This window comes from Pelophylax lessonae, assembly GCF_965119305.1.
Source record: "Pelophylax lessonae genome assembly, chromosome: 1".
In the NCBI taxonomy this organism is placed as follows: domain Eukaryota; kingdom Metazoa; phylum Chordata; class Amphibia; order Anura; family Ranidae; genus Pelophylax; species Pelophylax lessonae.
Window position 1 is genome coordinate 346,628,718 of NC_138768.1, and position 27,946 is coordinate 346,656,663.

The following is a 27,946-nucleotide window of genomic DNA, read 5'->3' on the forward strand; positions in this document are numbered from 1 at the left end:
TTTTATGTGAATTGCCTTTTCATACATGGAAAATGTAAGTTGTTTACTTTTAAATAAAGTCATTTTTTTGGATGGTATCACACTATGTATTTTTGTTTTTTGGAGCACTTTAAAGACCGAAGGAGGAATCTAAAACTAAGGGTCGTTTTCAGCAAGGTCTTATCACCCTATGTTCATGTGACTCTTTGGTAACAACATTTGAGTCCATCATCTCCACAACTTAAAGATTGGAGGGAGAATCTGATACCAAGGGTGTCCCAGCAAGGCTTTAATATCCTATGCGTGTACGACTCTATGTTAACAGCATTAGAGTCCATTATCTCTGGTAAGCGCTCCTGCAATTTTCCGGTTTGGTGTTGGAAGCACTATTGGTGTAATTTTTCTTTTTCTTTACTGGATCACTGAAGATTGTCTTTAATTTTATGAATTTCACCTTATATGTGGACATTTACCATATACAATTTTTAGAGGACTCTTTACACTGTTGCACTCTTTCTTTAAAGGCTATAGTGTGATTGCATTTCATATCATATATTTTTGCACATGTTTGCAGGTTGCACCTTCTATATGAGATGTAGTATCTCATGGGTTTTCTACATATACAGTGCCTTGCAAAAGTATTCACCCCCCTTGGCATTTTTTGTGTTTTGTTGCCTCACAACTTGGAATTAACATGGATTGTTTCAGGATTTGCATTATTTAATTTACAGAACATGCCCACAACTTTGAAGGTGTTTTTTTTTTTATTGTGAAGCAAACAACAAATAGGACAAAATAACAGAAAAAGTCAATGTGCATAACTATTCACCCCCCTAAAGTCAATACTTTGTAGAGCCACCTTTTGCAGCAATCACAGCTCCTAGTCGCTTTGGATAAGTCTCTATGAGCTTGCCACATCTTACCACTGAGATTTTTGCCCATTCCTCCTTGCAAAACTGCTCCAGCTCCTTCAAGTTGGATGGTTGGCTCTTGTGAACAGCAATCTTTAAGTCTGACCACAGATTTTCTATTGGATTGAGGTCTGGGCTTTGACTAGGCCATTCAAACACATTTTCCCTTAAACCACTCAAGTGTTGCTTTAGCAGTGTTTTAGGGGTTATTGTCCTGCTGGAAGGTGAACCTCAGTCCTAGCCTCAAATCATGCACAGAGTGATACAGGTTTTGCTCAAGAATATCCCTGTATTTAGCACCATCCATCTTTCCCTCAACTCTGACCAGTTTCCCAATCCCGGCTGCTGAAAAACATCCCCACAGCATGATGCTGCCACCAGAAAAAAAAAAATGAGTGCTATTCAGCACCTCACTCCTGCGCTCAGAACCCGGTTCTCAGGCTGCCTCAATCCCGGAACTCGTACTTACACTTGGCATCCAATATGGCTAGGCTTTGCTGCCCCTTACGACCAGGGCGGTCGACCAGACACTGTAGATATAAAACAAAGAAAAGGGCGCACCAGCCTAGCGCATTATCCTCAGCGAGTTTATTTAAAATATCAAGATAAAAATCGGCTACTCACAAACATACGTAGAAAACAAGCATATCAGTTCCATAAAGCCGCCTCATTATAGGAGTCCAATATCTCATAGAAGCAGAGGGCTGACGCGTTTCGAGGCTGTGCCTCTTCCTCAGAGCCTGGAGGCCATGTCCAAGTCTATGGCTTAAATATAGTGTGGTAAACCAGGCCTCCACATGACCCTTAGGGATGTGGGAGGAGATATCGCCCAAATGGGCGTGGCTACATAGCTAGTTGCCAAAAGCATAACAGATGTTGGTTAGCGAACCCTAAACATCCAATGACTCTACTGGTGTGCTACCCAATCAACAGCATCTTCCCAACTCATCTGGAGTTTTGCATAATAGTACATTAAGAATAGCGCAATCTAAATATTGCAATAAGTCAGGACAATACACTGCTCTGTCAGTGCTGCACGAAACAACCCCTCCTTCTCTCACGGTACATGCGTGACACCCGGGGCTGGAAAATCAGTCAGGCGCATAATGGTTCACTTATCTTAGTAGTATTACTCACGCTGCCGCCTGTGAGTATCAAGGATTCGTACCTGCAGGGGAGTAATGCATAGGGCCAATGTACCAGGTTAAAGGATTATTATTATTATTATTATCTGGGGTAATCTGATGAACCCCTCATTATTGTGTGTAAGAGATGTGATGCTATACACTTTACCTGGGGATGTCTCGATGCTCATCAAAGGTGAAGCATCACTACTGGATTGCTCCGATCGTGGCCCAGCCGATGGTGGAACGCACGCCGCTCATACCGGAACTGCCATGCGTTCCACCGTATGACATCACTTCCGCCCGTAAGAATGGTGACGACTTCCGCCCTTCTGCATATCCGGGCGGTGAGACGCAACCACCGGATCCAGAAGGGAGGGAAACTGTGCGAACAGAGGGTGGAACAATCTGACGACAGTCCCAGTGCGCACCACGTCCCATCTCCACGGCGCACACACAGTAACAATGAAAGAAGGAAGGAAGGGTGGATGCTCCGCCTTGATTAAGCCAAAAAAATATATGTTAATTTAAAATCAAACATTTTAAGCCGGGATGTGTAATCAAATGACAATATACTGTAGTCCCTACTCAATCCTTTCGGACTCAAATGAAAATCTGTCAAGATGGGAGTTGTATGGGAAGCGCACCAGCATGAGATGGACCAGAGTCAAAGATAATATTGCTGTATAGGCAATCCAATATAATAGACTAAAATGGTGAAATTAATAAAAGACAATAAGCTGATAATATTGCTTAGTAAGCCAGCATAAAATCACATATGTAAAAATGCCATATGACAACACACATATTGTACAATTATAATAAATACAGTGATGGATGTATATATAATGTAATAAAACAATTGATAAAAATGTGTATATATAGATATATATATGTTTTTAAAATATATATACACAAATCACTTATTAAATGTGGTATGTAAAACCTTTGACGCAAATATAAGCGTACTGTACCTCCTCTAAAAAACAAACCTTAAAAAATGAAGAAATTGGAGAAATTAGCTCAATAATCTATCGAGAGACCCTATATAAGAAAAAAGGGGGGGGGGGGGGGGAAACCTACGTTATTACTCATACAGAGAGCCAATGGGAGGACCAAGGATAGTTGGGTCTAATGTAAGAGTAAGGTCTAATGTAAGACCACACACATATACATATACACACGTGCATACAAGCATACACGTGTGAGCCCCTCAAAAGAAAATAGGTGATGAACAACCTTAGGGCGGAGCCACGAGGGAGAGGCAGAATATAGCTGCACGGGGGCCAAGGGAGCAAGAGCACACCTGGAAAGAGAGGGTGGAGAGGAAGAACGCGCTGAATGGCACTACAGCACGCTCTGGATCTCGAGATCTTCGTTCAATCCCCCCGGGGACATGGACCCTAGGGTGAAGATCCAGTACGACTCTCGCCTACACAACTTCTGAAACCTGGCTCCCTCATCGGGGTCCTTGGCTATTGACTCAATGCCGAAGACCCGTAGGCCCGTCGGGTCCCCTTCGTGGTGCTGCTCAAAGTGGCGAGGTATGGAGTAACTGTTGCGGTCTTTTATTCCTGCCTTCGTTTTCCTATTCAGGATACTGCACTTGTGTTCACCAAACCTTACTCTAAGGGGCCGTATAGTTCGGCCCACATAGAGTAGGTTACACGGGCAGACGATACCATAGACCACGTAATTGGTACCACAATTTATAAATTGTTTAATTTTCGTACTCCGGCCATCCAACCCAGAGACTTCATTCTTTCTGTGCCACATATATGAGCAGGTTCCGCAATTCCTTACTCCACACCTAAAACTGCCCTTTTGATCAAACACAGTGAACCACGGATTGCTCAAGGTGACGGCACTATGGACCTTGTTCTTCCTAACCCTACTAGGGGCAATCTGACTCCTAAGGTCTCTAGGTTTTCTAAAAACCACCTCTGGAACCGGGGGGAGGAGAGATCCCAGAACTGGATCTTGTTTCAGAATGTTCCAGTTGCGCTTCAGAGTGCGCTGTATACTGAAAGCTTTGTTGTTATATATTGTACTGAACCTAGTAATCCTTGTTCCAGATGGCACAGTAGGCTGTTTCTTAGGTCTAGCACCTAAGCTTATATTCTTGACTCGGAGACCTCCATCACAGGCACCCTCCCTCCCATATTGCTGCAGATATTTATTGTAGGCCTCATCAATGAGATTGACTTGGTAACCCTTTTCTAAGAATCTATTTCTCAGGACCTGGCCCTGTTCTTCATAATCTGCAACCAGAGTACAGGTCCTCTGTAGTCTGCAGAATTGGCCAAAGGGGACATTTCTAATCCACCTCGGATGGTGATTACTCTCCGCGTGGAGGTAAGAGTTCCCCCCACTCGGCTTGAAGTGTGTCTTAGAAATTATGCCCCCATCCTGAGTAGCTCGTAATTCGAGATCTAAGAACACCAATAGGTTGTCATTTACAACATGGGTAAAGGATATCTCAAAGGGATTGCTGCTGCAATGTGAGATGAACCCATCCAGCTCTTCACTAGTACCGTCCCAGATGATCAATATATCATCAATATATCTGGAATACAAAGCCAAATGGGCTCTGTATGGGTTGTTATTCCAGATATATTGGTCCTCCCAGTACCCCATGAATAGATTGGCGTAACTGGGAGCGAACCGGGCACCCATGGCAGTGCCTCTGGTCTGCCTGTAGTACTCATCCAAGTAAGTGAAGTAGTTGTGATTCAATGTATAATCAATACAGTCAACCACAAACTTTGCTTGGAGAGGGTGTAAATTGCTGGATTTTAAAAAGTGATCAACTGCTGCAAGGCCAAAGTCGTGCCTGATGGACGTGTATAAGGATGATACTTCTAACGATACCCATTTATACTGTTGCAGCCATTGTATAGGTGCTAGAATTTCGAGCATATGTCCTGAGTCCCTAACATATGACGGCAATGCCATGACTAAATCCTGCAGGAAGGAGTCGATGTAACTGCCCAAATTGCTTGTCAGACTGTCAATACCAGCTATGATGGGTCTTCCGGGGGGATTTGTTTCATTCTTGTGTATCTTAGGGATATGGTAGAAATGGGGGGTTCTGGGATGCTGGATATACAGGAAATGGTACTCACTTTTCGTGATGATGCTTTTTAGTAATGCATCATCTAGGAGTGCCTTAAGAGTACTTTTATAGTCGTGCAAGGGATTTTTCTCAAGCCTTTCGTATGTTGTCTCATCACCCAACAACCTAAAGGCTTCTGCTAAGTATGCAGTCCTATCCTGTATCACCAGACTACCCCCTTTGTCTGCCTGTCTAATTATGACTTCATCTCTGCCCTTCAATTCTTTAATCACATCCCCCACAGAGGAACCCTCACGAGTCAAGATATTATGCCCGAAATTGGGCCTGCTGTGGTCCCTTCTGGCACACAATTGTCTGAGTTCCCCAAGGACTACCTCGTAGAAGACAGGGATGAAATTGCCCTTAGCCCAATGGGGAAAAAACGATGATTTGGGCCTAAAATTTGTATGGATGATGTCCGCACCACCCCCAGATGTGGGGAAGTCCATCATAGGGTCATCGCACCCCCCTTCCTGAAAAAGATCCTCTAAAATGGCGAGAGCCTCGTCTTCTGTTGTAGTATGAGGATTAGGACAATCCGTGGAAGGTCGAATTGGTGCTAGAGCAACTACATTTCCACAGTGTTCCACCGTGTCCTTTTTCATAGCGTAATACCTCTGGACTGTAAGTCCACGGATATACCTATTCAGATCCACAAAGAGGTTGAAGAGATTCGGCTGGCTGTCTGGCGCAAAATTGAGCCCCTTCCGTAGCAAGTCTAGTTCGGTCTCAGAGAAGACCGAAGCAGACAAGTTGTAGATCTTTATAGTTGACTTGCCCGCCGTCATCTTCTTCCTCCCTTGAACCTTCTTTCCTCCCCTCGTGCCTCTCTTTCTCTTTCTCTCTGTTCCATTTTCCTTACTGACTGTCTCAGCGGGAATGAATTTTGATGTTTTGCTGCTGTGGGCGTGAATCCCCCCACAGCTCCTCTCCCTAAAAAACGGGAATCTGGCTGCTGGTCCCCAGCTGGTAAGTGGCGAGACTGGCGTGCGGACCCAGTCCCAAAACTGGTATCCACCCCAATCTCCTCCACACCAGCGGAGGAAAATTCTGTAGTCATGTGATCAGAGACGCCCCTGTCCTCACATGGGGCTGAATCTGGTACATTCTCTATATTTTTCCTTATGGGAGCTTTATTGCTAGGAATGACACTACCAACCTCTCTTATGTCATTGGGGTTACCATTACCCCTGCTGTAAGCATTGTTATGCCGTTGGTAGTGACGTTTATTCTTTTTCTTCCTCTGGGGTCTATTGGGCCTAAAGTGATTCACATTGTCACCTTCCCTGGACTCATTATCTGGGACCCTGTTAGTAAATATGTCCCTTTTCCAATTCAGCTCCCTCCCCTCCTGGTAGTCAAGTCTGTCTCTCTCAAACTTCCCTGATTTTTTGCTAATCAGTTCGGTTTCGAAACTGACTATCTGGTCATTTACCTTGCCATCCCAACTGTTGAAGGATGGCAAATCTACAAAGGAGGCCAGTTCTTCTTGTACGTTCTTCAGATCCTCCCGAATACTGTCCAGATTCCTTTTCCTTTGTATCACGATAGATTCAAGGAGGATTTTATTACATTCTCTCAACTTATTGAGCCAGTTACTTTGTAGGTCATCGTCCAACCAAAAACAGGTCTTGGTGAGTCTGAGGCCTCTAGGAATCCTATTAACCTCAAGGTATTTCTCCAATAATAAAATGTCCCACCATTGCGTCATTTCCTTCTCCAAGGAATCTGGACAGTATTCGGGAGGATCTGAAGAACGTACAAGAAGAACTGGCCTCCTTTGTAGTTTTGCCATCCTTCAACAGTTGGGATGGCAAGGTAAATGACCAGATAGTCAGTTTCGAAACCGAACTGATTAGCAAAAAATCAGGGAAGTTTGAGAGAGACAGACTTGACTACCAGGAGGGGAGGGAGCTGAATTGGAAAAGGGACATATTTACTAACAGGGTCCCAGATAATGAGTCCAGGGAAGGTGACAATGTGAATCACTTTAGGCCCAATAGACCCCAGAGGAAGAAAAAGAATAAACGTCACTACCAACGGCATAACAATGCTTACAGCAGGGGTAATGGTAACCCCGATGACATAAGAGAGGTTGGTAGTGTCATTCCTAGCAATAAAGCTCCCATAAGGAAAAATATAGAGAATGTACCAGATTCAGCCCCATGTGAGGACAGGGGCGTCTCTGATCACATGACTACAGAATTTTCCTCCGCTGGTGTGGAGGAGATTGGGGTGGATACCAGTTTTGGGACTGGGTCCGCACGCCAGTCTCGCCACTTACCAGCTGGGGACCAGCAGCCAGATTCCCGTTTTTTAGGGAGAGGAGCTGTGGGGGGATTCACGCCCACAGCAGCAAAACATCAAAATTCATTCCCGCTGAGACAGTCAGTAAGGAAAATGGAACAGAGAGAAAGAGAAAGAGAGGCACGAGGGGAGGAAAGAAGGTTCAAGGGAGGAAGAAGATGACGGCGGGCAAGTCAACTATAAAGATCTACAACTTGTCTGCTTCGGTCTTCTCTGAGACCGAACTAGACTTGCTACGGAAGGGGCTCAATTTTGCGCCAGACAGCCAGCCGAATCTCTTCAACCTCTTTGTGGATCTGAATAGGTATATCCGTGGACTTACAGTCCAGAGGTATTACGCTATGAAAAAGGACACGGTGGAACACTGTGGAAATGTAGTTGCTCTAGCACCAATTCGACCTTCCACGGATTGTCCTAATCCTCATACTACAACAGAAGACGAGGCTCTCGCCATTTTAGAGGATCTTTTTCAGGAAGGGGGGTGCGATGACCCTATGATGGACTTCCCCACATCTGGGGGTGGTGCGGACATCATCCATACAAATTTTAGGCCCAAATCATCGTTTTTTCCCCATTGGGCTAAGGGCAATTTCATCCCTGTCTTCTACGAGGTAGTCCTTGGGGAACTCAGACAATTGTGTGCCAGAAGGGACCACAGCAGGCCCAATTTCGGGCATAATATCTTGACTCGTGAGGGTTCCTCTGTGGGGGATGTGATTAAAGAATTGAAGGGCAGAGATGAAGTCATAATTAGACAGGCAGACAAAGGGGGTAGTCTGGTGATACAGGATAGGACTGCATACTTAGCAGAAGCCTTTAGGTTGTTGGGTGATGAGACAACATACGAAAGGCTTGAGAAAAATCCCTTGCACGACTATAAAAGTACTCTTAAGGCACTCCTAGATGATGCATTACTAAAAAGCATCATCACGAAAAGTGAGTACCATTTCCTGTATATCCAGCATCCCAGAACCCCCCATTTCTACCATATCCCTAAGATACACAAGAATGAAACAAATCCCCCCCGGAAGACCCATCATAGCTGGTATTGACAGTCTGACAAGCAATTTGGGCAGTTACATCGACTCCTTCCTGCAGGATTTAGTCATGGCATTGCCGTCATATGTTAGGGACTCAGGACATATGCTCGAAATTCTAGCACCTATACAATGGCTGCAACAGTATAAATGGGTATCGTTAGATGTATCATCCTTATACACGTCCATCAGGCACGACTTTGGCCTTGCAGCAGTTGATCACTTTTTAAAATCCAGCAATTTACACCCTCTCCAAGCAAAGTTTGTGGTTGACTGTATTGATTATACATTGAATCACAACTACTTCACTTACTTGGATGAGTACTACAGGCAGACCAGAGGCACTGCCATGGGTGCCCGGTTCGCTCCCAGTTACGCCAATCTATTCATGGGGTACTGGGAGGACCAATATATCTGGAATAACAACCCATACAGAGCCCATTTGGCTTTGTATTCCAGATATATTGATGATATATTGATCATCTGGGACGGTACTAGTGAAGAGCTGGATGGGTTCATCTCACATTGCAGCAGCAATCCCTTTGAGATATCCTTTACCCATGTTGTAAATGACAACCTATTGGTGTTCTTAGATCTCGAATTACGAGCTACTCAGGATGGGGGCATAATTTCTAAGACACACTTCAAGCCGAGTGGGGGGAACTCTTACCTCCACGCGGAGAGTAATCACCATCCGAGGTGGATTAGAAATGTCCCCTTTGGCCAATTCTGCAGACTACAGAGGACCTGTACTCTGGTTGCAGATTATGAAGAACAGGGCCAGGTCCTGAGAAATAGATTCTTAGAAAAGGGTTACCAAGTCAATCTCATTGATGAGGCCTACAATAAATATCTGCAGCAATATGGGAGGGAGGGTGCCTGTGATGGAGGTCTCCGAGTCAAGAATATAAGCTTAGGTGCTAGACCTAAGAAACAGCCTACTGTGCCATCTGGAACAAGGATTACTAGGTTCAGTACAATATATAACAACAAAGCTTTCAGTATACAGCGCACTCTGAAGCGCAACTGGAACATTCTGAAACAAGATCCAGTTCTGGGATCTCTCCTCCCCCCGGTTCCAGAGGTGGTTTTTAGAAAACCTAGAGACCTTAGGAGTCAGATTGCCCCTAGTAGGGTTAGGAAGAACAAGGTCCATAGTGCCGTCACCTTGAGCAATCCGTGGTTCACTGTGTTTGATCAAAAGGGCAGTTTTAGGTGTGGAGTAAGGAATTGCGGAACCTGCTCATATATGTGGCACAGAAAGAATGAAGTCTCTGGGTTGGATGGCCGGAGTACGAAAATTAAACAATTTATAAATTGTGGTACCAATTACGTGGTCTATGGTATCGTCTGCCCGTGTAACCTACTCTATGTGGGCCGAACTATACGGCCCCTTAGAGTAAGGTTTGGTGAACACAAGTGCAGTATCCTGAATAGGAAAACGAAGGCAGGAATAAAAGACCGCAACAGTTACTCCATACCTCGCCACTTTGAGCAGCACCACGAAGGGGACCCGACGGGCCTACGGGTCTTCGGCATTGAGTCAATAGCCAAGGACCCCGATGAGGGAGCCAGGTTTCAGAAGTTGTGTAGGCGAGAGTCGTACTGGATCTTCACCCTAGGGTCCATGTCCCCGGGGGGATTGAACGAAGATCTCGAGATCCAGAGCGTGCTGTAGTGCCATTCAGCGCGTTCTTCCTCTCCACCCTCTCTTTCCAGGTGTGCTCTTGCTCCCTTGGCCCCCGTGCAGCTATATTCTGCCTCTCCCTCGTGGCTCCGCCCTAAGGTTGTTCATCACCTATTTTCTGTTTTCTTTTGAGGGGCTCACACGTGTATGCTTGTATGCACGTGTGTATATGTATATGTGTGTGGTCTTACATTAGACCTTACTCTTACATTAGACCCAACTATCCTTGGTCCTCCCATTGGCTCTCTGTATGAGTAATAACGTAGGTTTCCCCCCCCCCCCCTTTTTTCTTATATAGGGTCTCTCGATAGATTATTGAGCTAATTTCTCCAATTTCTTCATTTTTTAAGGTTTGTTTTTTAGAGGAGGTACAGTACGCTTATATTTGCGTCAAAGGTTTTACATACCACATTTAATAAGTGATTTGTGTATATATATTTTAAAAACATATATATATCTATATATACACATTTTTATCAATTGTTTTATTACATTATATATACATCCATCACTGTATTTATTATAATTGTACAATATGTGTGTTGTCATATGGCATTTTTACATATGTGATTTTATGCTGGCTTACTAAGCAATATTATCAGCTTATTGTCTTTTATTAATTTCACCATTTTAGTCTATTATATTGGATTGCCTATACAGCAATATTATCTTTGACTCTGGTCCATCTCATGCTGGTGCGCTTCCCATACAACTCCCATCTTGACAGATTTTCATTTGAGTCCGAAAGGATTGAGTAGGGACTACAGTATATTGTCATTTGATTACACATCCCGGCTTAAAATGTTTGATTTTAAATTAACATATATTTTTTTGGCTTAATCAAGGCGGAGCATCCACCCTTCCTTCCTTCTTTCATTGTTACTGTGTGTGCGCCGTGGAGATGGGACGTGGTGCGCACTGGGACTGTCGTCAGATTGTTCCACCCTCTGTTCGCACAGTTTCCCTCCCTTCTGGATCCGGTGGTTGCGTCTCACCGCCCGGATATGCAGAAGGGCGGAAGTCGTCACCATTCTTACGGGCGGAAGTGATGTCATACGGTGGAACGCATGGCAGTTCCGGTATGAGCGGCGTGCGTTCCACCATCGGCTGGGCCACGATCGGAGCAATCCAGTAGTGATGCTTCACCTTTGATGAGCATCGAGACATCCCCAGGTAAAGTGTATAGCATCACATCTCTTACACACAATAATGAGGGGTTCATCAGATTACCCCAGATAATAATAATAATAATAATCCTTTAACCTGGTACATTGGCCCTATGCATTACTCCCCTGCAGGTACGAATCCTTGATACTCACAGGCGGCAGCGTGAGTAATACTACTAAGATAAGTGAACCATTATGCGCCTGACTGATTTTCCAGCCCCGGGTGTCACGCATGTACCGTGAGAGAAGGAGGGGTTGTTTCGTGCAGCACTGACAGAGCAGTGTATTGTCCTGACTTATTGCAATATTTAGATTGCGCTATTCTTAATGTACTATTATGCAAAACTCCAGATGAGTTGGGAAGATGCTGTTGATTGGGTAGCACACCAGTAGAGTCATTGGATGTTTAGGGTTCGCTAACCAACATCTGTTATGCTTTTGGCAACTAGCTATGTAGCCACGCCCATTTGGGCGATATCTCCTCCCACATCCCTAAGGGTCATGTGGAGGCCTGGTTTACCACACTATATTTAAGCCATAGACTTGGACATGGCCTCCAGGCTCTGAGGAAGAGGCACAGCCTCGAAACGCGTCAGCCCTCTGCTTCTATGAGATATTGGACTCCTATAATGAGGCGGCTTTATGGAACTGATATGCTTGTTTTCTACGTATGTTTGTGAGTAGCCGATTTTTATCTTGATATTTTAAATAAACTCGCTGAGGATAATGCGCTAGGCTGGTGCGCCCTTTTCTTTGTTTTATATCTATGATGCTGCCACCACCATGTTTCACTGTGGGGATGGTGTTCTTTGGGTGATGTTATGTGTTGGGTTTGCGCCAGATATAGCGTTGTCTTTGATGGCCGAAAAATTTTAAATTTTAGTCTCATCAGACCAGAGCACCTTCCTCCAAACATTTTGGGAGTCTCCCACATGCTTTTTTGCCAACTCAAAACGTGCCATTTTGTTTTTTGCTGAAAGCAATGGCTTTCTTCTGGCCACTCTGCCATAAAGCCCAACTCTATGGAGCGTATGGCTTATTGTCGTCCTTTGTACAGATACTCCAGTCTCTGCTGTGGAACTCTGCAGCTCCTCCAGGGTTACCTTAGGTCCCTGTGCTGCCTCTCTGATTAATGCCCTCCTTGCTTGGTCCGTGAGTTTTGGTGGGCGGCCTTCTCTTGGCAGGTTTGCTGTTGTGCCATGTTCATTCCATTTGGTTATGATAGATTTGATGGTGCTCCTGGGGATCAAAGATTTGAATCTTTTTTTATAACCTAACCCTGACTTGTACTTCTCAACAACATTGTCCATTACTTGTTTGGAGAGTTCCTTGGTCTTCATGGCAGTGTTTGGTTAGTGGTGCCTCTTGCTTGGGTGTTGCAGCCTCTGGGGCCTTTCAAAAAAGGTGTGTATATGTAATGACAGATCATGCGACATTTAGATTACACACAGGTGGACATCATTTCACTAATAATCTGACTTCTGAAGGTAATTGGTTGCACCAGAGCTTTTTATGGGCTTCAAAACAAAGGGGGTGAATACATACGCACATGTTTTCTATTTCAAAAAAATAGTTTTATGTATAAATTTTTCTCATTTCACATCACCAACTTAGACTATTGTGTTCTGATCCATCACATACAATTCAGATTAACAAAACATTGAACTTAAGGCTGTAATGTAACAAAATAGGTAAAAAGTCAAGGGGGTGAATACTTTTGCAAGGCACTGCATAATCACGGGTTAACACATATATTGGATCCATGCAATTAATTTCACATTTGTAGCGTGGCACTTTCTATGTTCTTAATTTTTTTGCATCACATAAATCTGTAGTTTTAACAGGTGTGTGTAGACTTTTTAAATCTACTGTATAAAAATTAAAAAAAAAAAACAAATTTCACTGCATGCCGTTGCTTGCATCAGAAGATGAGTCTAGTAGTGACAAACGCTGGTCCTCTCATGCAGTTTTCTACGTCTCCGGAGCCACAGCAACATCAGAAGCATTTCCTCATGCATGGGATCCGTAGTGAAAACACAAAAATTAAGACCGCTATCTACACTGCTTTTTTTCTGCTGCTGCTGCTGATCTATCTTCTCTCACAAAATAGCTGAAATAATTAACTTGTTTTTCATGCATTGTAGGCATTTGGGAGGGTCTCCTGAAGTTGGCTTAAAAAAAACGCTTTTAACCTCAAACTCTCATAACTGCTGCTATACATGCATAAACGCAGTATGTAAAAGCTGTAAAACTGATGTTTTCCACCATCGGTTTCCAGCTGTCAAGTTTCCAGCGTTCAGAAAAGGTTTTCAACCAATTTGTCTAAATGATCCCTTAGAAGCAGTTAAAATCCTAGCTCATTAACCATGCTTGACCTGTGTTGTATCTCCTTTTATATTAACTGCATGCAGGGCAGCCATCAGGGGGGGACAGCCCATACACATGTAGGGGGCCCAGGCGTTCTGAGGGGCCCAGCCGACAAGGCCCCAACCAACGAGACCGAGTTGTTGGTGTTGTAGTAAGTAGCAATTGCTAAAGCATGGAGGCTGCAGAGTAAGCCGATGCAGCTGAAGGGATGTCTCTTTGCTGGATTGCGCTGTCTTTTTGCTGAATATATGAGGCTGTCTTTTTACTGGATTGGGATGTCTCTTTGATGGATTGGATTCATTTTCATTTATTAAGTTATAAGAGTGTTAAAAAAGAAGTGAAACAGAAAAAAGGATGGCGCTTAAAAAAGAAGTGGTTGCACTGAAGGATTCAGTGGGATGGTCTGTGGGCGGACTTGGTAGGACGGCAAGAGGGCTGCCCTGTGGAATGTTAGTGGTCAGGCCCAGAGGGGCCCAGGCCTAAAGCTGTGTAAGGGGCCCCAACATTTCTGATGGCTGCCCTGACTGCATGTACAGGCCTCATGTACACTGGCAGCTCCTAAACTTGAGCTCAGGAGCTACCAGTGTAACATGAAGCCTAAGCTTGATAAAGCTAGTTGTTTTAGGATAACTTACCCTTTCAAAGTATTGAGGCCGGCTAACTAACATTTTTAGGAGTAGATCAACAGTGACAGTCTAGGGCAGGGGTAATGAATTAAAATTCATGAAGGTCCAGTAGGTAAAAATTTCTTCCAACCGAGGTCCGAATCATATGTTTGGCTCTCAATGGCACCTCTGCACAATGCGCAAACATGGCGCGTCTTTACGAGTGCCACATCACATGGTGCCACAGTACCATGCAGCTTGGTACGGCGCAATTAAAAAGAAGAAAAAAAAAGGTCAGAGACTTATTTTTCTGTGTTTCTGCTTACAAGGCAGCCCACTGAAATAAATGGGCTGCCTACACGCGTTACGCAATAATGTGAACCTAGTCTACAATCCTTCACATCACAATCCTTTTTATTACATCAGTGTTCTCAGTCCCCCTGTACATCATCCCCCCTTCACATTACAGTCCCCAGCCCTTCACATTTTTGTCAGCGGCCCCCCTTTATATCACCCCCGACTTTAAATTGCAATTCCAAGCCCCTTTCATATCACCCACCCTTCACATTCCTGTTCTCGCCCCCTTTATAGTACCCCTCGTTCACATTGCAGTCCCCAGCCCCCCTTCACATTCCTGTCCTCATCCTCTTTATAGCACCCCCTTCACATAACTGTTCTCCCCCCTTTATAGCACCCCCTTCACATAACTGTCCCCCCCTTTATAGCACCCCCCTTTACATAACTGTCCTCACCCCCTTCATAGCACCCCCTTCACATAACTGTCCTCCCCCCCTTTATAGCACCCCCCTTCACATAACTGTCCTCACCCCCTTCATAGCACCCCCTTCACATAACTGTCCTCCCCCCCTTTATAGCACCCCCCTTCACATAACTGTCCTCCCCCCCCCTTTATAGCACCCCCCTTCACATAACTGTCCTCACCCCCTTCATAGCACCCCCCTTCACATAACTGTCCTCCCCCCTTCATAGCACCCCCTTCATATAACTGTCCTCATCCGCTTCATAGCACCCCCCTTCACATAACTGTCCTCCCCCATTTTATTGTGCCCCTCCTTCACACTGCAGTCCCCAGCCCCCCATTAACATTCCTGTCCTCATCCCCTTTATAGCACCCTCAGACATTCCTGTGCTCATCTCCTTTTTTTTTTAAAACCCCCCTTCACACTGCAGTCTCCAGCCCCCCTTCACATTCTAATCCTCACCCCCTTTGTAGAACCCCATCCCCCTTCATACCGTATCACTCCTTTACTTTTCTGCCTCTTTGATATCACCCCAATTTCCCCCTTTACATTAGCAGTGCCTCTTCCCTGTCCTACCTTAAACAGGGCAGCGTGGCTGACATCGGAGGCACAGCAGCTAACATCAGAAGTGCTCAAAGGGATGCACGGAGGGCGGGACCTGCCCCAGGTAACTGATTGGTTGCTAGAATACAGGGCAGTTCTAGCAACCAATCAGTTAACTGTACCAGCCCCCGTCCTCAGTGAATCACTGTGCTGCTCCTCCGATGTCAGCTCTGTAAAGACAGAGCTGCAGCGGCGGCGGCGGCAGAGGGAAAAAACAGATCCTAAATGGCGCGACCGCTGCGGGGACGGACGGAACATTGATTGGGTCCGGACTTGGCCCACGGGCCGCCATTTAGTGATGCCTGGTCTAGGGGGTACATTTATAAAGCAGTGAATCTGACATTTATCAAAAATTCGCTGCATGTAAATCACACATAATGGTTCATGTGTTTTAAATTAAAGTGGATGATGCAACATAAGTGAATGTTTAGTGAAGATCACATTTACTACTTTATAAATATAGCCCTAAATGCTTCTCCCAGTGCTTCTGTACCAAAAAATGTAACAGAAAATATATGACATTATGAAAAAAACAAATTCATCTGCTTTGGTCTTGCATGTATATATATTATTATCATTTGTGCTTGATTGTTAATTTTGTTTTGTCTCTCTCTTTTTTTTCTTCCCTAGTTACGAGCTGCTTGTCACCCATCTATTTTTAGAGTTATTGATGATATCTTCAGGTACGTCCTGCATCATTATAATAAATTGGTTAAATATTCCACAGTACAAAAATATACATGTAGGAGGAAAAATATTATACAACCCCAATTCCAAAAAAAGTTGGGCCATGTGTAAAATCTACATAAAAAACAGAATGCAAGGATTTGCAAATCTCATAAACCCATATTTTATTTGCAATAGAAATTGAATCAGATGTTTAAACTGGAAAAATGTACCATTTAAGAAAAACATAAGGTCATTTTGAAATTGATGGCAGCAATATGTCTCAAAAAAGTTGGGACAGGACAACAAAAAGCTGGCAAAGTAAGTGGTACTAACATGGAAGAGGTGGAAGAACATTTTGCAACTAATTTAGGTTATCTAGCAACAGGTCAGTAACATTTTCAGTTATAAAAATAAATCTTAGAGTCAGAGTGTCTCAGAAGTAAAGATGGGCACAGGTTCACACTCTTCTTTTAACGCCACTCTGTAAACGCCTGGGAACTGAGGAGACCAGTGGCTCGAGTTTTGGGTGAGGAATGTGTAATGGTCATGCTTACTGGGCCCACAACCTGCTGTGCATGTAGCAGCCATTTTGTTTCAGCTCATCTCAGCCATTTTGCCATGTCTCAACTCATCTCAGCCGTGTTGTCATGTAAAGGGCATACCACAGTGACCTTGCCCCCCACCTTGTGGGACAGAAGGATGCATTCTTAAAATTATGAAATACTTACCAAACAAAAAACACAGACACAATCTTTATTTGGCATAGAAATGGTCGCTGCACTTTGTTGGTTTAAACTTGAAATGACAAAACTTTAATAATCCAAATAACATCAACTGAATAATATTAAATAAACTGAAATTGCTTAGTCAAAGGACTCAAGCAAAAATATATAATTCAAATAATAATAATCACCACCAAAGTCTTGAATACAAGAGTGTTATACCACATAGAGTGCCTGCGACAGGAGGGGGGGGAGCTCGCTAACGGTTCCAGTCAGACTGAGGGGAACCCTGGCTGAGACCCCCTTATATAAAGGGGGCTTAGAAGCTACCAGAAAGTCACGTGTAATACCTGTTTTCCCGCCACTATACACCTGAGCAGGTAGCGGAGCTCTTAAATGGGTCAGAACCCATTAAATAAAGTATTGAAAAATCTATGTAAAACAGCTATGTCCCTCATTATAGAGGTAAAAGACTTTAATTAAACTAAAACTAGACCCCGGCATCCACTGTCCCATGTGCGTGGGCCCTAATATGTTCCCCCTTATCATGGGACAGAAGGATACATTCTTAAAATATTAAACACTTACCAAACAAAAAACACGGACACAATCTTTATTTGGCAAACTGAAATTGCTTAGTCAAAGGACTCAAGCAAAAATATATAATTCAAATAATAATAATCACCACCAAAGTCCCCACCAGCTGGGACTCGTTGTAAACGAGGGCCAGCCCACCCAAACCCACAGCCATTTCTATGCAAGATTGAAGGCCTAGATTAAAAATATCAAGACCTATGTCTGATAGGTGAACACCATCCTGTCTATAAATACTGGGAAAACCACCCTCCAGATCTACATGCCGAAATGAAAAACCATTAATAGTCTGCATACATTTTTCAACCGCGTGGTTAATGCGCCTTCTAATTTTTTCTAAAGGTCGTAGATTGGGTGAGGAAATCCATAGTAAACGAGGAACAATTTCTGAAAATATTGCAGTTGCCTTAGGAAATATCATTTTTAAATGATGCAAATCTCTCTTAATCATAAAAATAAAATCTAAGGTTTTCAGCTTGTCAATATAATTTCCTCCCAGAACAGATGGAGGAGGCCATACTTGTGCCAACCTAGAAAGATAAAAGTATAAATCAGGCCAATTTAAACCTCCAATACCCTTCCAACGTATTCCGAATTTATTAGAATTAAACGATAAGTTTTGTGAATAGCAACGCTGAGAAGCCCGTTTCCGGGCCCAATGAATGTAAGAGTGTCCAATAATCCAAGTTTCAAACTTCTCACCTATGAAGATAGGTTAGGACGAATATACATATTGTATCTATTCGATTCCTATCTTCCTAATCTCTTGATAATTGACTTCGGTGGCAGCTCCTATGCGGAAAGAATGGGGAGTAGTTTTCTGCTTGCCTAGACCCAAATGTTATAAGCACTTTCTAAGAATGGAAGAAAACTGAAACCTAGTCGGTGAGGATAAATCCTGATGTATGAAAAAGTATCTAGACTAAAAGGCCTGATGGCCAAATATTTTGATAAGACTATATGAGGGCATATTACCTGGTCACCGCAAGCAGCTAGATTGAGCCATCTCCCTTTAGCAAACTGATCCATCTTAGACTGTCTTACTAGGATTTTAATACCCGTAGATTCGACCACTACATCATTGAAACCAAGATTTGCCTGGGCAACTCTACTAGCAGACACCAATTCCGAGTTCCGTAATGCTGCAAAAAAGCACAAAACAAAAGCTGCGGAAAATAATAATGCTTCGTAGCTCGAAGAGCAGACCACAGGAGTAACCAGGCAAATCTTCCTTAACAAATCCGCAGATATCGGTCTACAGGTATCTGGCAAGGAATTGATTCTTTTGTAACCTTTCAAGGCCTGTCTAACTGTGAAAAAACTATTGCAACTGGGTAATCTATTTAGTTTAAGGAAAAAGGAGACTCTTGTTAATGTGATTATATGACAATCTTACTTGCACCAAGGAGCACAGGAAAGCTAAAATTGCTTGTTCTGATGCTGACCAAATTGACAAGTCAACCGCAGAACAAAAAGATACCCATTTCCCCCATGCAGCCGTATAATCGGCCCATGTGTGGGGCGCTACTGAACCTTCAATGGCTGTTAAGGCTGGATCTAAATTAAATACCATAGGTGATGGCCTGGATCCTGGCGCTCTGCTGACCCCAAGACTAAGATTTGCATCAATGGGTGTCTGTCCACCGAGTTCCCGATCAGGAACGGCACTAGACAGGGGTGTCCGCCCTTCTTTTCACCCTGGTTTTAGAACCTTTCCTGAGCAAGGTCCGGGCGAATGGTGATATCAGGGGCGTAACGGTTGGCACCACGGAACACAAGCTCTCTGCTTATGCAGATGATGATCTGTTTCACCTCACGGACCCTCTGCTCTCCTTGCCGGTCCTGATGTGGGAACTGGAACGTTTTAGTGATGTTTCCAATTTCAAAATTAACCTCATGAAATCAGAGATCCTTCCGATCCACGTCCTGTCGTCTCTCTCTGAGTCCCTTAAGACAGCATTCCCCTTTACGTGGACCACCTCTTCTCTGACATACCTCAGGGTTCAGCCTACCAAAAGTATTGATACCCTCTACGCTCAGAACTATCCCCGGTTGTTGACCAATATTAAGCGAGATCTCTTGCACTGGACTAAGACGGCTTTTACCTGGCTGGGGAGGGTAAACATTATTAAAATGAATATCCTTCCTCGAGTGCTGTTCTATCTGCAGATGCTGCCCATCCCTCTGCCCCGTAGTTTTTTCTCCCACCTTGATTGCCTGATTATTGAGTTTGTCTGGAACGCGAAATGCCCCCGCATAGCCGTAGCAACTTTGAAGCGCCCGAAACACCTGGGGGGCCTAGGACTACCTGACGTCCGGCGCTACTATCGGGCAATTGTTCTCCAATGCATCTTGAACTGGTGCTTCCACACCCACTCCAAGCTTTGGGTCTCTCTAGAGAAATGCATGGCGGGCAGGAACCTGTCCTATGCTCCCTGGCTGTCCCGGGAATTCAGGGGGCTTTCAGAGTATACTTCTCCCTTCACGGTCCAGGCTCTGGACACCTGGGACCGAATAAATAAGCTACTGCACCTGGCACCCCCTGTTTCCCGCTAGCACCGCTGGGGGACTTCCTTTGGTTCCCCCCGAGGGAGCAGATGGCATTCTTTTGACCCCTGGGTGGACGATGGGAATGCCAGTTGTGGCAAGTTACTTGAAGGGGCAAATTGCTGCCTTACGAGAAGCTGAGAACCCACCATCGAGGTTCTCCCATGAACTTCTGGAAATATAGGCAACTGCACCATTTTTTCCGGGTTCATGGCCCCTCTATCCGCCCACCTGCCTCCCTCAAGCCCTTTAAACGCTTGTTCATACAAGATGATGCCGCCCCCCATCTGGTGTCCGAACTATATAGATTATTAGGAGAGGCAGACCTGCATTCGTCAGGGCTTAGGAATGGGACTTGGGTCTGGAACTCAGATTACAATTATCCTAGACATGGACTTCCCCTTCGGCCCCCTCCACTTCTTGCTGCAAGTTCTCTGCCTGCCGATCAGCCGTTTCCGGCGGAGTATACTGCCACATCTCCTCAATGCCGCAAGGAGATTGATTCCTATTTACTGGAAGAGGCCGCAGGTGGCGGGCAGCCTGGAGTGGAGGCGTATGGTTGAGGACATAAGAGATGCCTAGGACTGAATCGCCAGATGCAGGGGGACCCAAGAATGCCACGACGCAAAGTGGAGGCCCTGGCTGGATTACGTTGGGGATCCAACCCTTCTGCCCTCCAGCCTTGATCGGCTCTGCTGATTCTGGCTGACCCATCTCTGGCTGGGCTCAGTAGCCCCTGAACCTAGTTCATCATCCGAGTCACTATTCCTCCCCACCCTGCGATGCTGCCAGTTGGGCTACCTGGAACCCTTTGAAAGTGAGAGACGATCGGGACACGGTGCGGTGGTGGGTTGGCTCCGGACACTGGCAGGTACGACTCCTTTTTATTTGTATTTTTTTCCTCCCATTCTTTCTATCTGCTCTCTATTTTCTCTACTCCTTTTCTCTTCTTTTTCTTGTTCCTCTTCTCTTCTCTTCCTTCAGTGTAATGTTTGATAACTATGGAAATGCATAACTTAAGACAAGCATGCTGCCGGCGCTAAGACTGTCGATTTATTGGTTGGGGGCGGCGGCCCAGACGCTGCTTGTCTCACTAGATGAGACTCGCCCTATAGCTGATCCCTCCCCTCCGCTCCCGGCTTGGGTGTCGGGGACACTGTACGGGGTACACTTGGCCGGGGTGACCGCGAAGGGGAAGGTTTGTTGGAGGTTTCTTTTTGACCCCCCTCCCGCTGGGTGAGCCCTGGCCTGAGGTCCCTTGGGGCTGATATTCTTCGCTTATCTGGCCGCTTGAGCACCCATGGTCTCCGTTTGTTATTAGCATCCGGCAGCCTGCTTCTTGATTTGGCTGCAATCGGTACCCTATCTTTGACATGTAAGCTATGTTTATGGGTGTGTGGCGCTATTTGACCTACCCCTTTTTATCCATTTCTTTGCATAATGTTTAATTTAGTTATTTCTTCTGTCTTTCCTATGTCTTTGTGACTTGTTACAAATTGAAAATAAAAATTCCATAGGTGACTTGGGCATGAGTGTCCTACCAAATCTGCACTCGGCTGGAGTTGTCTGAATCGTGAAATCTGAAAACGAGATAGAGAATCAGCAATATCATTTGTCTTACCAGGCACATGTTTGACTTTCACCCAAATGTTGAGTTTCAAACACAAAATAACGCAAAAGTTTTATGACTAAAATAGATTTGGATGACAAACAATTTATTGCGTTGATGACGCCCTTATTATCTGAATTTATTAATATCCGCTTATCCTTAAAACTTTCGCCCCATAACTCAAAGGCAACTAGAAATTCTAATAAAACTGTATTCTTTGTAGCACCTTGCTCCACCCATGCTGGGGGCCATGAGCCATAGCACCAGTGACTTAGCCATACTGCGGCGAAACCTCTGGAACCGGCTGCATCCATAAACAGCTCTAAATCAGCAGCAAAAATAAAATTGCCTTGAAAGAAAGAGTAACCATTGTATACTTGTAAGGAATCGGACCATACCATAAGGTCCTCCTTTAAATCCAATGTCATGCCTATGTGGGAAAAGGGGGTTTGAAGCCTGACATAGCAAGCGACATGCGCCTGGAAAAGATCCTGCCTACTGGCATTATGCATGAAGCAAATGCCAATAGGCCTAATAAAGACTGGAGTTCTTTTAATAGAACTTTCCACCTACGCAAAACAACTGCTATAGAATACTGGATTTGTGCAATCTTCACCTCCGGTAACTTACACTCGCACATGACAGTATTTATGTTTATCCCCAGGAAATCAATAGAAGTGAAAGGAAAAACTGTTTTTTCTATTGCCAATGGGATACCAAAGTAATCACAAATATAGAAGAATAACTTCAGCAGTAGAAAAGGAACAGGGAAGCCAATAAATAAAAAATCGTCCAGGTAGTGTAAGACACCTTGGAAACCAGACTCATGTATGACTACCCGTCAAATGCCTCAAAGTAAGCACAGGATAATGAACACCCCATTGGCAAACAACGGTCATAAAAATAAGAGCCTTCAAAATAAAAACCCAATGAATTAAAGGATTTGGGGGATATGGGAAAGAGCTTAAATGCTGACTGTATGTCTGCCTTTGCCAGCAAAGCTCCAGACCCATATTATTTTTTTAAAGTGATCGCATCATCAAATGTAGAATATGTTACTGCTGATAATGCAGGGTCAATTTCATCATGTAATGAGCCCCCAGATGGAAATGATGAATGGTGAATCATACGAAAAGAATTGGGTTCCTTCTTGGGCACCACTCCTAAAGGTAATATGCGAAAGTTTGCAAACGGAGGTGATGAAAAGGGGCCTTCTACCCACCCAGCCTCTATTTCCCTATTAATCTCTCTAACAATATGCGTAAATTGATCCACAGATTTCAAATTCCTGACTAATTTGCAACCCTTACCAGTGAATGAAGGGAGAGCAAAACCTAATGAAAAGCCATTAATTATTAGACGCGCTTTCTCAGATTCTGGGTAGATTAACAGCCATGGGTGCATTCTTTCCAGCCTCACAGAAGTGCAGGCTTTTGGGAAAAATATCCTTAGGATTTTGGCTAGGCTGATTTGATTTTTTAAAGCACTTAGACACCGGGTGTGTACCAAAGCAAAAAGAGCACTCATGCCTGTATTTACAAGCAGAGGCCTATTTGCACTGTGCCTCATTGAAGGCATAACACACTCCCCTGTGGTAAACCGATGACGTATTTTGGCTGTGAGGCTGTTGCCTAGTCTGAGAGATGTATTTTTGTGGAAGGATTAAATTCAGCCAAAGGCCTACGTCCTTCATACCCCATTTGAGTCTCGGATATACTGATCATTTCTGACGAAAAGAACCAGCCCAGACCTCCGAAATTTTTATAAGTCTCTAATCTTCCACATGCTGAAAAATGGCCATTGCACTTGTCGGGAAATTTTTCACCCATAACTGCTGTAAAGATACAGAATGATTGCAACCAGTTATGGACGGACCTAGCAACCGGACGCTTTTTACTGTCATCATTATTATTCTAATTTTTCTTATCATTTCTGAAAGCAAAATCTTTAGCAGAAGGTAATAAAGAAAGAATGTCTATAAATTCCGCTTTCCATATTTTTTCTTTACTGCATATGACAAATGATATCCTAAAGGGGAAATGTCACATGGTAAAACTTCTTTTGAACAGTTTTCTGGGACTGTATTCAGCATAGGGGTAAAAATACCAGTGCATGCATTAATGTTGGTAACAGGCGTCACCGTAGGCGATACATTACTTACTACTGCTGTTGTTTGAGAATCCATTAGAGACCATACATTAACCAGAACAGGAGAGCTAGTTAGGGAACTACTATTAACAGAAGTATTAGTAACCCCCAATAACATCAGCAAACTTAGATAAAGAATTAATAAGTGAATTTAGTGCAGTCATTTGAGGTAACTCACCAATAGGATTTATAGTTACAGGGTTCTGCACTGCACCTGAGGGGTTAATCTGTGGCTGCACTACTCTTCTATTCTCCAGCATAGGCTGCTGAGGATGTATGTTCTGTAAAGCTTCTGAAAACCTCACATCTAGCAGCTGCTGCCTAGATGCAGGCTCACTCTGTTGCCTAGACAGCTGAGGTCATTTGTAAGGCCGGTCTTCTTGTTTTTCGAGCGCTGAGGTCTGTCCTGCCCTGTGCTTCTGCTAGGTGGTGAGGGGGAGAATGATTGGTGTCTCTTCGGGCCTCTCCTGCTTACCCTGGGTCTAATCATGGCGTCACTCTGCTCCTCCTCCGCCTGAGGCTGGGCTCCATGACACGGCGCCGCTTGACTGGCATTCAACGCTGGAGGGGGGCTCTTCTGAGGCTGCTTCTGCTGCGCACTCAGCGTTCTCTCATGAAGAGACTGCGAAGCGGCACCTGGTAAGACGCCTAGCCCACGGTCCACCGAAACTTACCCTTGCGGCGGGCAAAATTCCTCTTCACTTCTTCTTCCTCTTCAAGGCAGTTCCTTAGCCAGTCCTCTCCACCCTCTCTCATGCCGCCCTCTCTATTAATTTCCTGACTAAAGTTTTCATGACTGGCCGCACAGGCTGTAGCTCAGCGGGGGGAGCTCGCGAACGGTTCCAGTCAGACTGAGGGGAAACCTGACTGAGACCCCCTTATATAAAGGGGGCTTAGAAGCTACCAGAAAGTCACATGTAATACCTGTTTTCCCTCCACTGTACACCTGAGCATGTAGCGGAGCTCTTAAAGGGGCAAAACAACTCAACACACAGCCAATAATGTCTAAACCACTGGCAACAAAAGTGAGTACACCCCTAAGTTAAAAAGTCCAAATTGGGCCCAGTTAGCCACTTTCCCCCCCAGGTGTTATGTGAATCGTCAGTGTTAAAAGGTCTCAGGTGTGAATGGGGAGCAGGTGTGTTAAATTTGGTGTTATTGCTCTCACTCATACTGGTCGCTGAAAGTTTAACATGGCAAAGAACTCTTTGAGGATCTGAAAAAAAGAATTGTTGCTCTACATAAAAATGGCCTAGGCTATAAGAAGATTGCCAGGACCCTGAAACTGAGCTGCAGCATGGTGGTCAAGACCATACAGCGGTTTAACAGGACAGGTTCCACTCAGAACAAGCCTCGCCATGGTCAACCAAAGAAGTTGAGTGCACATGCTCAGCCTCATATCCAGAGGTTGTTTTTGGGAAATAGACGTATGAGTGCTGGCAGCATTGCTGCAGAGGTTGAAGGGGTGGGGGTCAGCCTGTCAGTTTTTTAGACCATACGCCGCACACTGCATCAAATTGGTCTGCATGGCTGTCGTCCCAGAAGTAAGCCTCTTCTAAAGATGATGCACAAGAAAACCCGCAAACAGTTTGCTGAAGACAAGCAGACTAAGGAAATTAATTACTGGAACCATGTCCTGTGGTCTGATGAGATCAAGATAAACTTTATTAGTTCAGATGGTGTCAAGCATGTGTGGTGGCAACCAGGTGAGGAGTACAAAGACAAGTGTGTCTTGCCTACAGTCAAGCATGGTGGTGCTAGTGTCATGGTCTGGGGTTGCATGAGTGCTGCCGGCACTTGGGAGCTACAGTTCATTGAGGGACCCATGAATGCCAGCATGTACAGTGGTGATCGAAAGTTTGGGCACCCCAGGTAAAAAATTGTATTAATCTGCATAAAGAAGCCATGGAAAGATGGAAAAATCTCCAAAAGGCATCAAATTACAGATTAGACATTCTTATAATATGTCAACAAAAGTTAGATTTTATTTCCATCATTTACACTTTCAAAATAACAGAAAACGAAAAAATGGCGTCTGCAAAAGTTTGGGCACCCTGCAGAGTTAATATCTTGTACTGCCCCCTTTTGCAAGTATCACAGCTTGTAAATGCTTTTTGTAGCCAGCCAAGAGTCTTTCAATTCTTGTTTGAGGTATCTTTGCCCATTCTTCCTTACAAAAGTGTTCCAGTTCTTTGAGTTTTCTGGGCTGTCTGTCACGCACTGCTCTTTTAAGGTCTATCCGTAGATTTTCAAATATGTTGAGATCATGAGATTGTGAAGGCCATGGCAAAACCGTCAGTTTACGCCTCTTGATTTAATCCCCTGTGGATTTCGAGGTGTGTTTAGGATCATTATCCATTTGTAGAAGCATCAAGTTACCATCCAAAATTTGCTGAAATTTTATTGAATCCATTTTTCCTTCTACTTGTGAGATGTTCCCTGTGCCACTGGCTGCAATACAACCCCAAAGCATGATTGATCCACCCCCAGGCTTAACAGTTGGACAGAGGTTCTTTACATTAAATTCTGTGCCCCTTCTTCTCCAAACGTACCTTTGCTCATTGCGGCCAAAAAGTTCAATTTTAACCTCATCGGTCCACAGAACTTGTTTCCAAAATGCATGAGGCTTGTCTATATGTTCATTTGCAAAGTTCAAACGCTGATTTTTGTGGTGAGGACGTAGAAGAGGTTTTCTTCTGATGACTCTTCCATGAAGACCATATTTGTACAAGTATCTCTTTATAGTGGAATAGTGTACCACAACTCCAGTGTCTGCCAGATCTTTCTGGAGGGATTGTGCAGTCAAACGTGGGTTTTTAATTGTTTTTCTCACAATCCTGCGAGCTGTTCTGTCTGATATTTTTCTTGGTCTTCCAGATCTTGCACCATCATGGCACCCCTTATTCCTCCCAGGTAGAATAGACATTGGAAATCATATTTATATTTCTCTATCGTTCATTGACAGACGCAGCTCCATATATTTTTGACCATTGGGTTATGCTGCCCTCTACAGGAGTAGGACACTAGGCAGGAAAAAGCTTTACCACGCCTATGAGGCAGTCCCTGCAGGCATACACCTACTCACTCAGTTTGTTTCTGCCTAGTTTAGGAGTAGGACCTAGTTCCCGGCTGGGACTTCGGTCTTAGCTTGTCTTTTTTATTTTAAAGGGAACCTTTGTTAAAAATTAAATTTTTTTAGCTAGTTATGTTCCTGAGAGAACTGAAATCAACAGCCGGTCTGGGTTTTGGACTGAATATGCTAGATCCTTAAGGTCTCCCAGTCTGGCCAGCGAACATGTGCAAGTTATAGCCCAGTGCTAGGCCTCGCCACGACAAAGCCCCAATGGACGGGGGCTGGCCCGCGAGTGAAACTCCTTCCTGGGACGAACAATACCTAGTTTGGCCTGAGTCGCAGCATACCCCTTGGCGGTCAGCACCCCCACCTCGAGTGGAGAGGTAGTCTATCCAGAGTGGCGCCCGCCCAATGTTGCTGGTATGGTTAGTAGTGTCCGCCCATAGCTCTTGTGGTCTCAGGGTGGACTTGGGACACTCCTTCGGATTGTCGGTCTCCCGGGTTCCCTTCCAATCCCCCAGCCCCTCTAACAGTCATGGTGGTCTTTTGGCCCCAACCTACCTCCACGCCCCCCCCCCCTCCCAGGGTTAGGTAGGAGCTGGCTTTTCCACTTGCTCCAGTAAGGGGGGATGGAATGCGGTTGTTGCTGACCGGGCTGTCCGGATCGCACACGGGTGTTTTTGAGCAAGTTTCCAGCCCACTTGGGATTAGTGACTGGGGCAGGGATGTCTTTTGGGCTCCCTGCGATGGTTATAGGCTTGAGGGTGAGTGGATGTTTCTTCATCCCGGGTCTGTGCCTCACGTGGTGGGATCGGGCCTAAAATTGAGGCCGCTACTTGCTGCCTACTTGCCGATGTTCGGGAACCATGCCAAGCTGTCTGAAGCGCCTGACTGAGCTGACCGACGGATCGCCTTACGGCCA

At 44.7% G+C, this 27,946-nt stretch overlaps 1 protein-coding gene across 2 annotated transcripts in view; it reads left to right on the forward strand.

The window, feature by feature from the left end:
* FANCC (FA complementation group C) overlaps positions 1 to 27,946 on the forward strand; it is a 484,570-nt gene that overhangs the window by 312,115 nt on the left and 144,509 nt on the right. For both annotated transcript variants that reach the window (XM_082267759.1, XM_082267760.1), the window contains exon 9: positions 16,293 to 16,345. In XM_082267759.1, the coding sequence (XP_082123885.1) occupies positions 16,293 to 16,345 (53 nt within the window). The remainder of the gene's footprint in view (positions 1 to 16,292; positions 16,346 to 27,946) is intronic.